We start from the raw sequence: 18805 nt of genomic DNA, 5'->3' as shown, positions 1-18805 counted from the left end.
GATTTCACCTCCTCAGCGGCTGTCTCGGTATTTTCATAACACATTATAGAATTCGAGCTCTGTGTGTTACAGCTTAACATTCTGTTTGCCTTGTGTTAATGCCATCAAACAGAAACGCGTAGCTTTTACAGAGGGTTATTTAAAGTCACTGAGTCTCATTCATGCATTCCTCTCCTCTCGGTGCAGAACATCATCGCAGAGCATGAGATCCGTAATATTTCGTGCGCAGCCCAGGACCCAGAGGACTTGTGCACATTCGCCTACATCACTAAGGACCTGCAGACCAGCCATCACTATTGCCACGTGTTCAGCACAGTAGACGTGGTAAGGATACCCTCATTGTCCTTTAACCGTAAACAAACTGGTTTATCTGTTTCAGAGTGAAATGAATATGACGTGCAATTTTTGTGTCAGCTTGATTTTAGCATAAACAAGGTGAACATATTTAAAGGAGGCTCTCTAGCGAGTGCTGATAACTTTCCTTACTGCTAAATTTGAATTCCTCCAGCGTCGTCTCTCGTACTTGTGGCTGTAACATTGAGGAGATGTGACAGTCCGCACGGTCAAAACTGTTATCTCTAGACTGCCCTATCTCTTCAAGGTGTCACGCTTCAGTTGGGGTTGATTGCCTCCTCGTACACACACAGTGCTACTCTGCCTTTGATAACTAGCCCTCCATTACCTACTCTGTTCCCCCTTGAGATCTGATGATTATCCTGCTAATCTGCCTCATAATGCAGCAAGGGTCATTCCAGTCTACAGTCTGGAGGAGCTTAGCAGCGCTCAGTTTCTACTGTGATTTCCTCTGTGGGGTTGAAACAAGGGGCCGCCCCTTATCAAGTAGGTGCCGCAGCAGTTTGAGAACCATCAAAGGCCAAAACAGCCAGGGGTGATTTTGACCATAGCGCTGCTATCAGATGACACATTTATCTAAGGGCAGATATTTTCAAAAGTGAAGAATATGCAGATAAATTCAGAGCTTCGTGTTGTATTGACGCAGTGCTCTCACCACGAGTTCTTTTTTCAGCTTCCCAAGACACATAATGTGAAGCTTGAATCCTCTGTCTTTAGTCTGAAAGTGCTTGTTCATATTTGGAAGCTGTCAGGGTTTAACAATAGAATGCAGCAGCGATTAAATGCTAAACTACGGCAGATGTATTCAGCCCAGGTACTGAGCGGAGCTGCTCGCTGATGCACAATACTCCCAAGACAACTGTCACTTCTCCAAGTTACGCAATTTGGTTTTGAAGAAGTTTCAGGCAAGGAAACTTTGTCATGATATCTTTTGTTGTCTCACTGCAAACTGAGTATTGTTTTGTTCCTTAGCCTGGAAACAAAACTGTGCTCAGTTTACTGTGAGACAGCTCTATATCTGCTGAGAGGATGCTGAATACTTAAAAAGTCTGCTTGCTCTCTCTCTCTCTTTTTGCTAGAACCTGACCTATGAGATTATACTGACGCTGGGGCAGGCGTTTGAGGTAGCCTATCAGCTGGCTCTGCAGGCCCAGAGGACCAAACAGCACCAGAACCTTCCAGTGGGACCCGGTTCAGAGGTCATTGAGACCAAGTCCAGCCGACCTGTACCCAAACCACGAGGCAGCGTACGGAAGTCAGGGGTGAGTTGGGGATACATACTGCAGCGTAGACGTCAGACACACACATACACACACTTAAACCTATTAAAACTTAATGGAAGAGTTGATTGGAGTTTAATGGGGGCACAAAAACTAATACAAGCTGTGCTACTGCTTTTTTTCCTTATCCTGAAATGCACTTTACCTGTTCATGGACATGATGTAGTGCATTGCTCTGCTTGTTGTTATTGCAGCATTAAAAAGAAGTCAGAGACATCCACAAATCAAAAAAATACTATTACAAGATGGCAGCTGGTGTAAAACTAAAGCATATCACACATTACTGAGTCATCCTCACACTTGATGTAATAATTATGTTTTTATAGGAACATAGATCTAGCTTTTTTGGAATCAAACGCACAGAAACACATTAGACACTTAGAACATTTGTATCAGTCTGCAGCTTTTCACATCGTTATTACACTGTGCTAATGTTCGTCTGGCCATTAGCTTTAAACCATTAAGAAGTGAGCTTGTGTTGAATATAAATGAGATAATTACACCTCAGGGACCAGTCGCACATCTCCGTCTGTTTAATGGAATTTCTCTGTCGCAGACAAATTTCCAGTGTCAGAATAAAATCATGAGAGTTTTGCTAGAGTTGTGGCACGCCCCCGTCATCTCGATCGTTTGGTATAAGGTCAAAAAAACTCAGTCTGAGCTGTCTTACGTCAGTCTTTTTCTTGTCTTGACGGTCCCATAAAATCAAACATGTTAAATATTATTGCAAGTTTTTAGCCTTGGCTCGTGCAAATGGTGAAGTTCAATGACGTGAACATTGTCAACTACCAATAGGTGCGTTCTCTCCAGCGCCAAATAGGAAGCCGAAAACTGGGTAGATGAACAATTCTCGGTTCTTTTGGACTGTGGAAAAAGGAGGAGAAACTGGTGCAAACCACTGCACACACAAGGACAGCTGTGGCCAAAAGCTGTTTCTGTTTCTGCTCCATTGTTCAACATTTTTTCATGTAAATTTCCACCAGGAGCAGGATGTGAAATAATCTCAAAAGGAATCTAGTTGTAGTTTTGCAAATAGTGACCCTGCAAGATTCCCGTCTTTGAGTCTGTGACTTAAGACTCAGTGACTTATGATACTTTGTCTTTAGATTTGAGAAGGTGTCAGACTTTAGTCTTTTAAAAGTCTTTTCAAAGTCTTCTAGTGTATTGTAGGCATAAAGAGAATCATGTAAGATTTTTGATTTTTACTGTCGCTTCTTCAGTGTCTGCCTGTGTTTCCCTCACTTCCTGTGTTTTGATATTTAAATGCTCCACCTTTATTTAATCAGGGTTGTTTTGCTGAGCACAAATGCACTTCTCCAAAAAACATTCTGCCTCACACTCCCACAGTTACATACACCAACACCTGAAAACTATCCAGCACAATCACAGTTTCCTCCTGTCTCATGCTGCATGCTCAAATCTGTATCAATTTCTCTTCCTGTAACTCTCTCACAACCCCGCCTCTTGTCTGTTTTTTTTTCTTGTGCTCTTTCCCTTCTTCTGTCTTTCTCCTCTTTCCTCCTGGCGGTGTTTATCTCTCCCAGGACTCTCCTCCTCTCGACAGTCGTTGCTGTTACTGTTACACCTGCACCACCCACCGTCCCTCCTTCCTACCGCTGCACTCTACCAGCCCTGCTGCCCAGGTGCTGCCTTTACATCATCATACCATCCTGTCCTGTCTCCATCCACCCATGCTTTTCTCCTTTTTCTTCCTAGTTTTTTTTTTTCCTCTCACTGCCTTAACAACCCCATAATCCCCCTTTTATGTATTTATATTGCTGATATTATATGTTTTACTGCTGTGTGTGGAAAAAAATAGATATATATGAGCTACACTTTCCTATACATGGCCTCTGATAAAAGCTTTTATCAGCTATGTTACTTTTGACTCTGGCGCCCCCTAGTGACAGTTTGGTAGTAATACTATGAATGTTTACATACACAGAGAAGCTCATTCTGTGCCTGGTTTTTGGTGAGGGTGGAACTGTGGAGTGCTAAAATATCCTTCAGTACTGTTACTTTACCGATGTTTTAAGGCATAAAAATCCATTAGATGAAATATCAAGTTAGTCCTTTAAAAAGTACTGAGAAAAAGTTATTGAGTTAACTTTTTATAAAGAATAACGTTTTAACACTTCGGAGTTAGAATTAGATTTTATGTAAAAAATAAAATAAAATAAAATAAAGTCCAATTATCAAACAAATAATATAAAACCTTGTTACTCTCCTGCAACTGTCTTCACATCTAATCTATTGCAGCTTATGAGAAGCCCAACAGTTTACTCTTAATAGCTGTGATTTGAGCTGTAGTGAAGTATGCTACATCACAAACGAATGAAAGTGACTAAAATTTGTGATTTGTGAGAAATAAAAATAATACTCAGGTACAATAAAAGTTATAATGATTATAATAGTTTATATTAACGATACTGCTTTGCCATTGTATTGATTTTATTTACAATCTGTGCAAACTTGGATTTACACAACTTTTTTATGGGTAAATTTTAGGTAAATGTCAATAGTAGACGTTGCGGCCTGTTGGCAGGTGGATTCCACACGTAGACAGGAATCTTCTCTTGATTCATGACAAAAGGGATGTTACAATAAAAGTTATAATGATTATAATAGTTTATATTGACGATACTGCTTTGCCATTGTAGATATTTTATTTACAATCTGTGCAAACTTGGATTTACACAACTTTTTTATGGGTAAATTTTAGGTAAATGTCAGGAGATGTTGCGGCCTGTTGGCAGGTGGATTCCACAAGTAGACAGGACTCTTCTCTTGATTCATGACAAAAAGGATGTGAGCATTATCACAAAGTTTCAACCAAATAAAGAGGTTAACCATGCCAACAGATGAGTTAGTCTGCACATAGTCACCTGAGTTCATTCTCCTTTCCCTCTGTGATTCAGTGATATTGTTACTGACCAAACCTGTTTGTGTAATTACTCACTAAAAGATCCACTGCTGTTGAAAGGCAGACAGTTTGATGCTCTCCGTTTGTGTTTACAGGGAGATGTTGTGGATCAGGAGGGGGATTCTCAGTCCCAGAGCAGCGCCACGTGGCTCGTGGACCCCAAGGAATCCAAGCGCACCATCAGCACTAAGTACGAGACCACCATATTCTGAGTGGACCCCCTCTTCCTCCTGACCTCTGCACCTGGGCCTGGTCTCTCACCCCTCTCCTTTCCCTCCTTCTGTGTGCCTTTCACTGTGACTCTGCCTCTCTCCAGGCTGGACCCCCGCCCTCCCTCGTCTCCCTTCACACTGTAGCTCTGTCTCGTGTTGTTGCCGGATCGACTGACAGAATAATCTTGTACTCAGTCTGTCACTCCCTGACATCACTTTTGTCTTCATCTGACAACAACACAATCTGTGACAGTTGAAGGAGCGCTTTGTTCCTTCCTTATCCTAAACCACCACCACTACTACTCTACTACGTATTGATTATTAGTGCAACCCTTCCACTTTATCAGTCCTCTTCTAGCTGGTATCAGTCACACTACCAGCCTGCCACTTTCCTTCACTGTTATTCTCCTCTCTGTTTACCTTGTATGCTCCCTGAACTCTGTACAATGCTTCCTTTTCCCCCAATCAACATCCTACTATTGACTCTTAGTGATAAGCTCTTTTTTTTTTCTTGGTGCTTTTCTCGCTCCATTAGGCGACGGCCGCTCTGAGGCTTTTCACTCTGATCTTTCAACTCCTGACTGCGAGTCCTGAGAAAATCTGAGTGACCCACTGCACACATCCTGTACCTGGATGGACATGTTTCCTGAGGGAACTGTGAAACTGCTCCCGCAATTTCTATGCATCAGTCGGATTGTAGCAGACTGTTTCTGTTCAGGGGGGATGCAGGTTGTGCTGTTAGAGCGATTTAACAAAGGGGGAGATTTTTTCACTATCAGCAGGCTGTTCAAAGCCAAAGGAGGCTAAGATTCTTGCACTGTGATAAAGTCCTTTTATGGAGCTAATAAAGTAAACATTTTGAGGGATTTTCTTGTGGGACGCAGAGGATTTGGACCTGCATGTTAGTGGTCCTGGCTGCTCCAGAAAATAGACAGTCCAAACTGTCTACGACTGGCATGCTCTCCTCTGTCTATCAATCAGAGCACCAGGATTAAAACCTGATGCTTCCTCTGGAGTGAAATAACTATAACTAAGCACTTTCACCAAATCCCTAAATGTGTAAGAATAAGTGCATCTTCCTCTGTCCTGTCTTTTTCTCTTCTTCTTCTTCTTTTCACGACAAATGCCTTCAATGTTCATCCTGCCTTTTGTTTTGCCAATCACAGCAAGTTAATATTTCACTGCTGCCAGTGAAAAGAGTTAATCATTATATTGGGGGAGGGGTGATCCATCACAATGTTTGTGTCCATTATTTCAGTGTTATTTTTACTTATTTTAACCTCATTGCTTTGTGTGCATGTGTCTGTGTCCCTTCCTTGTAGCTGAACACTGTGACCACTCCCAGCCAGTGTGAAAGGACAGGAATGAGCCCTGTTGCATGATGGGTGTTTTTGTTGGGAAAAGTGACCTACTTCTCATGCAGAGGATCACATCACCAGTCGGACTGTGACTACAGCTCACCACAGTAACATATCAGGCGGTGGGTGGGTGGGTGGGGAAGGGGGGTGGAGTGGGCCCCGAGAGAAACGTATACAAAGCTCTCAACACTGCACGGTCCATCAGTTCATCTGACCCCACCGACTTCATCATCGCTCACCGCACACACACACACACACACACACGCACACACACCTCCATCTAGCGTCCTGTCCATCAGAAAGTGATGGTTGTCATGCTCTTTGCATTTCCTGAGAAATGAATTGTGGCCTCCCAACAGCTATCAGTCTGCCCTCACAGAGGGTTTGTGTTCACTCTTTCAGGAAATGTACCTGTAGGTTTCAATGCAGAACTTGTAGTTAAAGGGGAAGTAGCTGAGATGAGGAACTACATGTTTTCTGTTATGACACGAAGGTACAAACTGAGGCATCAGACAAGAGACCTCACAACTGTAGGTACACACTCCTTCCTGGATTATTCGTCCTGTATCCAAATAGTAGCGTCTCCTCATGACCATCTCATCCACAACATACATGTATAACTGTGATAAATAATGTAATCTTGCACGGGAGGAATTCTCTAACCAAACTTAAAGGACGAAGGGGCAGAGAAACAAACACTACAAAGACTGTTTTATAGTAATATAACAGGGGGTGGCTTTTATTTGATTTGAAAGTTGTAATTTTTTGTTTGTTTTTGTATGTTTTTATTGTTTTATTGGACAATGACGTGTCCTAATGCGGGAACTGGATCAGGTGTGGTTCTCTGCAGTTTCTCTCCTTCCCTGCTCCTTTGTTCAGTTAATCTACACAAGATTATTCACCAAACCTGCCATGCAGGCTGGTACATCTTTAGATTTTAGCTGCAGAACAGAACAATAGGGCACAGCATGTTTCTCCTAGCTAACTCCCAGTATGTTGACTGTTAATGGTACTTTTTGGTCAGCCGATGTGTATATGGGTACATAGTCAGGTCGTTTTTGATTTAACTGTTGTATATGTGGTACGTTGTCAGGCCAGTACGATAACTCTATGGTACACTGTCTTCAGCTCACTGGTTGTCGGCACCTTCAGCCATCAGCCTGGTCCCATTCTGCTTTTGCACATTGCTGAGGATCAGGAGAGATATTTTGGGACTAATCTGATGACAATAATGATGAGAATGATATTGTACATGAATCTAGCAGTCTGTATTTTGATACTTGAATGATTTTTGCTTTTATAGATATCCATATATATATATATATATGTATATGTATGTACGTATGTAATTTTTTTGACGTTTGTCAAAAGAGAGAAAAGGACTGTCTTATAAAGTTAAACATATCGTGAATAAATACCCTGTGATTTAAAAGAAAAAAGGCTGAGAAAACAATGACTCAGAAGAGGGACCTCACTTCAGAAGAAAAAAAAAAAAGATTGTAAATAATCTTGGGCTTCCAGTCTTTTTTATGATTATTTTTCATAATTGTACAACTAATAAATGGAGCAATTAGAAATGTTGTCCCTGTTGACTTTTTATTTGTTCTTTTTTTATCGTTACCATGGAACCTTTTGCATTTTCTTTTATTTCAGACACGGATCTCAACTTTTGCTGAATTTCCTTTCAGATTTCTAGTTCTACTGCAGGTCTCGCAGCTAAGGCTTCACAGTGTATATATACGCCTTCAAAGTGTTTTGATTTGTCAGAGGACAAACAAGGTCAGTGGATGTGCCAGGATGAAATGTTTGGTCTCCACCCTCCACGTCCATCTCATAAACCCTTCTCTGCTGATGGATGGACAGCGGCAGCTCACAGTCAGTGCAGGAAACCGAAACCAACTACAAGAGATTAAGCAACAGAGGTCCAGACACAGCTGACAGTATAATATCAACACAGCTTATTCTGTCAGTCTAAACAGCAAGCTGCTGCATTAGATACCAGCTGTAGTGACATTAGGAACAAACATGCTGCTACAGTATATTTCTTTGCACTAAAACCTTCCAGACATTATATGATTAGGTTTATTTTTGGAGTTTAGGGTCCTACTGGTTCCATTTAACCTGAAGTGAGCCTGTTACAAACTTTTAAAAGTATTTGCTCATTTGAAACTTAATGTTGAAAAAAGAACAAAGTCACCGTGTTCTGTTGACTTACTTTAATTAGCTGAGGTTAATTCAAATATTGTACTTTTTTTAAATTGCTCCAGCACCAGGATGTTCATTGACATTTTTTTTTTTTTGCTTTGTTAGAATGGAAAACAAATCAACAGAAGGAGATTACTGGAGCTTTAATTGAAATGCAACAACAAATACTCCAATAACAGTCGCTTCAAAATAACTCTGGAGTTTGTGTAAAGAGATGATGAAACCCTGTTTATTTTTATAACTGACTCTAGCAGGAGATTGTGGTCTGTCATTCTTCAGAGACAAATGTCTCATCTTCAGATTTATTATTAGGTTGAAACACTGATTTCTTTTATTCTGTCCACTCTTCTCACAGCTCTGCAGTAAAACGTACAATACTTCCAGTGTGACATTTGAGTATAACAGTTTTTATTGTACTGTGAACATTTTACCCAAAATGTTAAATTGATGATTGCAAATATGCCATAATGTTATTTAATTTCATTTTATTGTTATTTTGTCTCACACTTGAACCATTTACAAAGTGATGGATGAAATTACCTTTAAATCACCTAGTTCTTGTGACGTGACATCACTGGCTGACATGAAAACATCAACACAACAACAGATCAGTTGGGAAAATGAATTTACACCTCCGCTCATTTTCATAGATATGTGACAGACGTCAGAGATGTATTCTGCTGTTCCTGGAAAACAGATCAGTGTGGCTGATTGTGAGGCTGATATTGCACTCCAACATTCACAAACTGACGTAGACTCTACAGCGCCCAGCCTATAAACAATACAAATAGTTAGTAAGACAAGTCATGTAGTGTATGTTTTTTTAAGGATAGGCCCACATGAGGGAACAAGGCACCATTTTATGGTTCCACTTTGTAGCAAAGAACTCTACATGCAGAAAATACAGTGCCTTATACATTCATTTTAAACCATTAACAGTAACAAGTTTGGGGTTATCAGCTTGTGTGTATTCTTTCTATTCAGAAGTAATGCATTTATAATTGTTAATAAAAACTCAGGTTTCTTGCTTTCTAATAAGCCAACAAGTCTGCACTTAAAAATGTTAATAAGTCATTAATAACAGGTAATGATAATAATAATTTTTTTTTTTATTTCTAGGGCACTTTTCAAAAACAGATTATAAAGTTCATTGCAGACATTAAATACCAGATCAATCCATCCAGTCAACAATAGTAAATGTCAATAAGTTGTTAATTAGTTAACAATAAATTGAAGGGTCTCCTTAATTAATTTAAGAGCTTAAAACAAGTGTCACATGCAGGACGATAAACTGATATTTCACAAAGTTGTTCTTATTACTGGATTATAACTGATCTATGACGCATCATTACATTATTTTATTATTATAGCATTCATATAACCATTGATTACTACTTATAAACCAGTGTGTCTTATCAGAAAGTGGTACTGGTTTTATATCTAGACACTGATGTTGACACTTGTCAGTTCACACCTGATAAATTACTGATTGTAAATGAGTTCTGTGAAGGCAGTTTGTTCAATTTGCTTGACATGGATTATTATACAATTAGATTAAATTAAAACAAATGTCAAAACTTCTCTTATTATTTTAAATATTTATACACACGATGTTTTGCCAGTGACTCATATACACTGAACATGACTTATATAAGTTATTTTTTTCTACTTCTGCTATAGGGAATAAATATACAGGAGACTGTTAGTCGATTGGCTCTTCCTTGGAAACGTCCCAGTCAGACGTTCCCTGATTGGCCGCGCACCAACCTGTCCGGAAAGCTAATTGGCTCACCTGGGTGCAATTATTTCCCACCTGTTCCTCCTGTCACTTCTCTTCGTGTAGTTTGTGCTTCCAGGAACAGTGCAGCTGCCGGAGGGGAGTGAGGTGCACTGCCGTCGCCGCCGCCGCGATGGACTGACATCTGGAAACAGCTCGTTTCTGTCCGCACAGCTGCACGACTTCATTTCTCCAACATCTCCGGTCAATTATCAGGAAATCATTCCGTTGGAAGTGAGTGCGATGTTTGTTTTATTCATGGATACAGAGGAGGAGCTAGTTACGAGGAAAAAGTTGTTTAAGTATTTAAAAACTATAAATCAATGTGTTTTTCATTTTAATCACCCTTGTTTAGACTGGTGAGTGTGAGTCATTTGGTAAGAACAAACTATGATCTCCAGTCATACTGTTCATACTTGTATTTTATTTTTCCTGTAGCTGATGAGGGATTATGGGTGTGGGTGACAATATTTGACAGATAATGTCATCCTGCCTCAGATGAGATGAGTTGAATAAAAATGGAGAATTAAGTCCTCAGAAAAAAAGAACTGCTAGTATTAAATAGTCCCACATATGACCAGCATAACCAATCACCGTTCATACTTTGTGGAAGCATGTATTTCTTTCGAAAGATAACTCATGGATCATAAGAGTTTAATCACTGAATATTTTGTGGTTTAGTGAGTAGACAATGAGTCAGGGAAAGTGCAAATATTTGCAACTAAATGTCAATAATAGTCGTTTAAGTGGGACAAGGTGCCAAGCTAAACATTAATGAAATATTTCTGTTCACTCCAGCAGGTTGTGAGTTGCACAACATGGTGTTCACCATGAACTTTTGTTTACTGTTAATTATTAAACCAGTTCTCAGTCTGGCTGCCCTTGAACACATACTTCACATTTTTGGACCCCCCTCTCCCCTCCCCCCCCCCTTCTTGTAATTTGTCATCACAGACTCTAACTGATGATTCCTGTGATTGTAACTCTGGCTCATAAACTGCGCAGCTGTTCTCACAGTAATCACATTAAAGACCTGGAGTTGATCCTCCCCTTTATCAAAGCTGAGTTGTAATTTAAGTGAAACGCCCAGTCACATCAGAGCGCTCGGCTGAATTTAAGAGTTGTCATTAAGACATGGAAGCAAGCAAAGTGACATTCCTGTCACTATTAAATCCTGACTCAGCTGTGGGTGTAGTGAGTTTTCCAACTGCCGCCCTGCAGGTTTGTTGCCTTGTTCAGGTTTGAGAGGTGTTAACTGCTAAAGCCTGGACATTTGTCTGTTTCTCTCTCTCTCTGCTGATCTGAATGCCCTAATAGGAGGGACTGTAATTAGTGGCTAAAGCGTTCACTGGGAAACCAGTGGGTGCTTTGTCAACTAGCTTTTGTTTCCAGAAAACATGTGTGAATGTGGGTGTTGGTGATCAGGTTTTTTCCCCAACTGTCCTTGCTGTGTGTTCAAGGCAAAAGGCCAAAAATGTCATTGCTCTTGGCAGCGCTGTAAAGTCAATAAAAGATCACCAGACGACACACTTGGCTGACTCAATTTACAAGTGATATTATATTTTGGAACGGTTTATCCACGTTTACATTGAAATGGTGCAGAATCTCCTGTTCAGTTACATTTTCCCTAAATTGTATTTTCCAAAAGCTGTTTCAAAGTCCCCTCAACACACAACAAGGAATACGATTCTGGTGGAAACATACTGAGTTGTTTACATATTTATTCTTTTTTTTTTTTTTTTTTTTTTTTTTTTTTTTTACCTAAAAGTAGTCAATATATTGAGCCCAAAAATACTTGAATCTGCTGCCTCTGAAATGCTGCCTCAATAAACTTCAGGGGAGCTTTGTTTTATTATCATTATCTTGCATTTCTAAAATTCCTCTGCTTAATCTCCTCACCTTGTTTAAGCTGCCGTAACGAAATATACACGTAGTCCAAGAAAAAAACACATCTTGAATCACACATAATTGAAATTCGAACTGTCTTGTACTGACAGAGGGACACATTGTTTGTGGTGGACAAAAACACTGAATGAGTGTTTGTACCTGGATCAACTTCATGACCCAGTAATTATAACTCCCAGCCTTCATGCAGTTAGGATCATAGACCTCAGGTAGCAGTGGCACTGACTCATAAAGGGAAACTTTAATTACGTTGCTCTCATATATTTAATCAAATGTTCTCTGAGATAAGAGAACAATAAAGTTAGCTTTCTTCTGCTTCTCACACACACACCTGAACCCGATTGTGTGGGTGCAGCTACGTGATGAATAAGCCATATAACAGGTTGTAAAGCCTTTATCATGGGATACAGTATAATACATTTCTGTGACCTATTTAGCCAAAATCCACTACAGAGTCTTAACTCGACTTCATCAAATATTGTCCCTTTATGTCTCAACTTTTCTTCATTGTTGTGGTATTTGCCTTTGGCACGTACTAATACATGTTAAGCTCTTGAAAGGGAAAGTAAGGAGGACAGAGCTTTGCTTTAAGTGGCCCTTTCTCCAAGGTTTTGTGACTTCACTTACTGATGGGTATGTGTGTCTAAATCAGCCGTCTATTAGTGAGGATTTAGAAAATCCCTCTTCTTGTATCACTTCACCAGATAAGGAGAATAGCACGCTAAATGAAGAGCCAGTAATAATCCTTTGAGTTTTTGGTTGACACACTTTCCTCATGCCTGACCTGTCAGTGGTAATATGCAAAGGATAATAAGCAGGAAACAAAAGTAAGCTGTGTAGCGTTGTAACATAACACAGCACATCAACTGTCTTTATGCAGATTCTACATGACGTCAAGCGCGCGCGTGTGTGTGTGTGTGTGAAGGCGTATTCATCAACTAAGATGAACATTTCTCTCTTGATGGCTGGATCATAGTGACTGGAATGACAGTTAATAAACAATGTTTTAAGCATCGCTGTATGAAGACAGATTATGTGCACAGCATTTCTGGAGTGCTACCATGCAAAAAAATATCCTCTTCCTGCTTTCTGTTACTGGAATAATTTGAATGCAGGTCTACCGACAGCGACTAAAGTAGTAAACCTAAAATAATATGAATAATCATGTCATTTTGTTAAAGTTATATGTCTGTTTGCACCAAAATAATGACAAGAGAAGAGAAGAAGTCAGTGAACTGACAGTATACAGCAGAATCTATCTAAAGTTTATTAATGTTCATTAACATTAGCCACCATATTGTACTGGTTATACCAGACAACGTAAGGCAGTTGAATTAAGCAAGGGTGTGTTTTATTACCTGTAAATTCAACTTTTAATTGAGGAAGAGGAAGAATGGTATATTTCCTCTTTCAAAACTTAATGTCACCTTTCTAAAATGAAACAGATGAAGGAACAATGGCAAAGATTCCACTCACAATGAGGGCTGCAACTAGCAATTATTTTCATTTTCAATTAATAGTTGATTATTTTCTCGATTAATTGATTAGTTGTTTGGTCCATAAATTTCAATCAAGCCAAAGGTGACGTCCTCAGATATCTAGTTTTGTTCAGACCAACAATCCATGACCCAAATATATTCACTTTACTGTCATAGACGACTAAAGAAACCAGAAAATATTCACATTAGAGAGCTAGAATCAGAGAATTTGTAAATTTTCTTCTTAAAAAAATGACTCAAAACGATGAACCGATCACCAAAATAGTTGCCAATTAATTTAATAGTTGGCAACTACACGATTAATGGTTGGAGCTCTACTCACAATCATTCATTTGGTTATCAACTGTTCCACATTTAAGAAAGGGATGAATATGTGAATAAGTGATATAACTTATAACTAACTAAAATGTTTTGCATTACACAAATATCAGCCTTCATGTCAACATACCAAACCCCAATAATCTCAGGACTGCACATTAATCATGGCCATATTTTATGAGTAAATACATTTTATTACCAGCTCATACATTGATTTATGTAATGGCTCGACTAGCATAACTGGTTGCGTTTTAATATATCACAGTGACTGTGACAGCACTTTTGGCATTTCAAATGCCTTTTGTTACATTAATAGGGGAGTTATTACATTATGAGGATCATTTAACTATCAGCTTTCATTAATGGCTTTCATTTATCACACAAATTAACAGTTGTCGCTGTGATGTTGACAAACTAATTCTGCGAGCTATTTTCAGCCTCAGACTATGGCTTCCTCTCATGTTTACCAGTTGTGGGAAGTACTTGTTAAATTGTGTTCAATTAAATGAACTTGTAATATGTTGTCAAGGTAGCAGCACTACAACTGGAGATTTTCTCTGATTCCAGTTTTTACCCTGTTTCTCCTTGACCTTTCAGATTCTTCCTCAGACTGATCCTTGGTGAAATTTACACAATCATAAGAGGACCGTGAAGCCCCGGTCCTGCCCTCATCCTCTTCCTTGTGCAATGCCGAAGAGTGACACGTGGCCAGGCGGCGTTGCCATGGAATCCTTGAGCAATATGGACAGTGCTGGGAGCTGCGACAGTGTAATCAGCATGAACTCTGGCTATGTGAGTGCTGCTGCGGATACCCTCATCTCATTCCTCTGTCCCAGTTTCTTATCTGTTTGACATATTTTACTCTTACTAGTTTCCTCTGGTGTATCTCAATAAACACTAGTTTTGACAGCACTACTGTCCTTGGTTGGAATGGGGAAATAAAGAACTGACATTTGTGTTCAGTTTTTAATGACGTCTGTGTGGACATTTACAGCCCACAGGAGAAGGTTAAATGAAAGATGATGAGATGAAGTGAACCTGTTTGAAGTGAAATTCTCTCATGTTTGCTCAGGGGGTTTCAGCCAGATTTGTGAGTGTTCTTTTAAGACGACCAGAGGGGAGAAGATCTCAAGCTGTTCACAGGCAACTGCAGTCACCTGAAATAAATTCTCCTGACAAGCCAATATAGAGTGAAAGATGGCCAAGAACATGACAGGAGCCGTATAATTTGTCATTCCTTTGCAGCTGTTTGAGCACTAAACAATTTTGACCTATTGTTCCTCTCCCGTCTCTCATGGCCATGTTTAAGGTTCAATGGGAGAGACAGATTGCTGACGAGTTGAGAAATTTATTGCCTGTTCATAGTCGAAATGCAATAGTTTTTTCAGTCGCATTTATTTTGTGTGCAGAGTGATGACAGTATGGAGCACTTATCTGCAGAAGAGAGGGCATGTCTCATGTATCTGGAGGAAACAATTGAGGCGCTGGAAGTACAGGAGGACAGCGGCTTATCCAACGATGAACCAGATTCTGGGCACCTGGCAGAAAAAATGAGTCTGATGAAAGTAGAGGGTAAATATGAATGGCTGCTCATGTCATTAAATATTCTGTTTTGCATTTCACACTAAAACAACAGCAATGAATTCAACACTAACAGCAGTGATTACTCTTTTGTTTCTTAGATATTTCCGGTGTCAAGTCTGATGAATCCGGAAGAGACCAGAAATCATTTCTCATTTGTGGAGTTCCCACACCACCTGTTCACTTATCAGCAGAGCCTGGATCCAGAGCATTAACCACTGAAGACAAAGCTGAGCATCATGCTCTGAGTCAAACCTCTGAACCACAGTCCACAGCAGCTTCTTCATCAATAAACCTCATGACTCAACAAAAACCTCCAGTCCCTGAATCAGTTACTGGCCACAAAGTCTCCTCACCAACTACTCAGACTGAGGTGTTGGGTTCATCCACTGATGGATCTGGCAATTCTCAGTGTGTCCCTACAGCTCAGTCCACTAAGGCCTCTGACATAGATCTGGGTCTGATCCCCCCTCCCTCAGACTTCATGGATGAACCAGACCCTCTTCCACAGCCAGAGAAAGAAAAACAACTTCCTCCATTTGCAGGGGCATCTAATAATAGGCCAGCAACATCTATCGACTTGGAGCAGCTACACCCGAGAGCCTCTGCAAAGACAACTTCAGTGAGCACCCCTGTGACACAGGAACCTCCAAACAAGCCCTCATCCGAAGTGCCTGCCAGTCTTAATCCACCAGCAGTTGCCTCTGGTCCTCTAATGAGCCCTCCCTCTGAGACAGCAGAGCCCAGAAGTCCACCTGCTGTGGCCCCTAAGCCCAAGAAGCTTCCTGCCAACATTATTCTGAAGTCACACAAGGCATCGGTGCCGGGCTCTGATGGCAACTTGGTTCATTCGGTCCCCGCTAGCAGTGACCGACAGTTGTTGGACCCTCAGAGAGTCCGCATTGAGGCCCTCCGAAAGCTTGGCTTGCTTAAAAGTGATGACACAGAATCAGGCCCCACCCTGAGCCCCAAACTTTCACCCAAAACTCGAAAGTCATGGGCATCTCCTCCTTCTCCAATCAGCCCAGCAGCTTCACATACACCACCCTTAACACCATCTTACACCCATGTGAACAGCACACCACCTGCCTCTGTCCCTGCACCATCAGCTACTCCTGCAGCTCCTGATATTCTTCCAGCACCTGCTGCTTTCAGTGATGGACGTCCCTCATCAGATACTGAAATGATGGCTGTCAAAGATGTTTTAAAGGCCACAGTTAATGCACAGGCGAAGACCCCTCCTCAGACCCCTCCTGCTCTGGTCAAACAGCTAACCCCACCTAGGAAAACTGGTGTCAAATCAGCCACCTTGGAGCGTTCTGGTCTGGGTCTAAGCAGCTATATCGCTACTCAAGGATCCATCGAGTCCGATCAGGGCGTCAGCGGTGCGCAGAGCCTCAGTCAGCTGCGTAACAATCGGCCGCGCCCTGCCTCTTTGGGGAGTAGGAAAGAGTTCTCAAGTGATCACGGAGAGGGTGTGCAGGCGGGCCATCCCACCAGCAAAGACCCGGAGTCACGGATGTCCCTGCCTGCCCGCACTGTCTTCCAGCACTCCGGAGACTCTCAGAAGCTGCCTCGATCGCAAGGTATCAGTGTGCTGATCTGCCCTCGTGCAGAAAATGGAGAGAACCGCCGCGAGGCTCTGAAGAAACTAGGACTGCTCAGGGACTGAGGCAAATCTTCCAACTATATTTAAAGAAACATACCACATTGATTGATGAAGACATTACAAAACTTTCGGGAAGCAGCTTAGCAACATATTTATGCATTTTCATTTTAACTGCATTAAGCTATTATAACCAGAGACTGCCTCACATGGATGTCATGCCGACACTTGCATCTATTTGTTACTTGTACAGCCATATATACAGTGTTGTATTTCTCATAAAACTACTAACTCTCTGACTGTAGCTGTGGGTTTTTTTGTAAATTAAATACTGTTACTTTTTAGAGACAGTGATGGATTTTTTTTGTCATTTTGACATGTGTCTTGTGATCTACAGGTATTTCCATGTCATTGTCTGCTCTCACAAGTGACTCTTTGTTTCGGTGACACCACTGTGAGGCTGGTTCCCCTCATAGTTCTCCTTTTTCAAAGGTCACTGTTGGTAATACTTTCGTTTCCTAATCTCTAATGAAATTATTAGTCCCACTTTGTTGACCACAGGAACTTTTGTCATAGAAAGTACTAAAATGCAGAGTTTTGTGTATTTAAGAGCCTGTTTGCTCAGTGCAGTGTGTCAGTGCATCAGAATTGGAAGGTGTAAATGATAGTAATTGTAGAGTATGTCCTGCATTGCTAGAACTTACCTTACTGTTACTCAAAGCACACAGTCAGTGGCCAGTAAGTGATAAGAATCTGAAACATGTGGTTTGCATGGTTGCATAGTGACGCACATGTCAAAACTCATAAGTCTGTTACATAGCAGCTATGTGCAGTGTCACAGTGTGTATGTCAGTTGTACGTGAGCAGATTGAACAACTTTAATTACAAGCATTATTATAATTGTTTTGATTACACACTGTACCTACATAGTCTGCAAGTCACAAATTTCCTTTACGTGCAATTGTAATATGTCATATTTGTTTTCCTTTGGTGGCATCTAAAGCACCCTCATGTGTCATGTCAAATCAAAAAATTGAGGCACCGGTTTTTGCACTCAGCTGCAGCACCTTTATCTGATGTGATGAGGAGAGAACTGGTGCAACCTGTTTTCTAACCTCCTGGTGTAGCCGTTTATGCAACACCTTTTCTGCTCATGGTGGCACATTTACAAGCCAACGGTCGGTCTGAAAAACATTTTATCACTGCTGCAGGCTTTTAGAGACAAATAGATTTGCGCTTTCCTGTAATTTGTTCTTAAGGTCAACTACTGCTGTGAAAATTAAGCTCTATTTGGAAGATATTTCTGTGAATATGTATTTGCACCAGAGTTTGTAGAGAACACAGCAGAAGTTTTCGAATCAACTTGACTGGAGTGGGTTTCATTTTTCCACTTTTGGACTAGAACATAGTCTATGTTGGAAGGCAGCCACATCAAAGGCTTACCAGAATTTCACCACTGGAGCAACATAGTGTGTCCAAATTGATAATAATTACTCTTATCTTTTATTGATCTGGGTGTCACCTGGATGTGTGTGTGTGCTTCTGAATAACTGCATCCGTGCCAAGTGCCGCTTCATGTGTGGGCCCTGTGTGTGAGGATTTCTTCTGCATTTAATCCATTATCTATAAATAGAATATTTTCATATGTTTATCTTTTCACACATTTTTCCTAAGGAAGTAAACCTCTGATTACTATCTGTCAGGGGAAACTTTTAACAATAGCCAAGTTGTTTGAATATTCTTTTGAATAGTTTAGTTTAAAGATAAAGCGCATGTGCATAATTTGC

General features: G+C 40.6%; 2 protein-coding genes across 8 annotated transcripts in view; both read left to right on the top strand.

The window, feature by feature from the left end:
* LOC121895655 (ankyrin repeat and SAM domain-containing protein 1A-like) overlaps positions 1-6248 on the top strand; it is a 63883-nt gene extending 57635 nt beyond the window's left edge. For 4 of the 7 annotated variants that reach the window (XM_042409038.1, XM_042409037.1, XM_042409036.1 and 1 more), the window contains 3 exons: positions 187-324; positions 1434-1616; positions 3179-3427. In XM_042409038.1, the coding sequence (XP_042264972.1) occupies positions 187-324; positions 1434-1616; positions 3179-3388 (531 nt within the window). In that variant the 3' untranslated portion in view covers positions 3389-3427. The other 3 variants (XM_042409040.1, XM_042409041.1, XM_042409039.1) reach the window with 3 other exon arrangements.
* A 3912-nt stretch (positions 6249-10160) lies between these two features.
* On the top strand, positions 10161-17317 carry LOC121895857 (specifically androgen-regulated gene protein). The gene is made up of 4 exons (XM_042409353.1): positions 10161-10343; positions 14429-14623; positions 15241-15403; positions 15514-17317. The coding sequence occupies exons 2-4, from the start codon at positions 14519-14521 to the stop codon at positions 17082-17084; spliced, it is 1839 nt and encodes a 612-aa protein (XP_042265287.1). The 5' UTR covers positions 10161-10343; positions 14429-14518; the 3' UTR covers positions 17085-17317.
* Positions 17318-18805: the final 1488 nt, after the last annotated feature.

This window comes from Thunnus maccoyii, chromosome 4 (assembly GCF_910596095.1).
Source record: "Thunnus maccoyii chromosome 4, fThuMac1.1, whole genome shotgun sequence".
Classification (NCBI taxonomy): Eukaryota; Metazoa; Chordata; class Actinopteri; order Scombriformes; family Scombridae; genus Thunnus; species Thunnus maccoyii.
The sequence above is the reverse complement of the archived record's forward strand: the minus strand, read 5'-3'. Positions and strand labels throughout refer to the sequence as shown.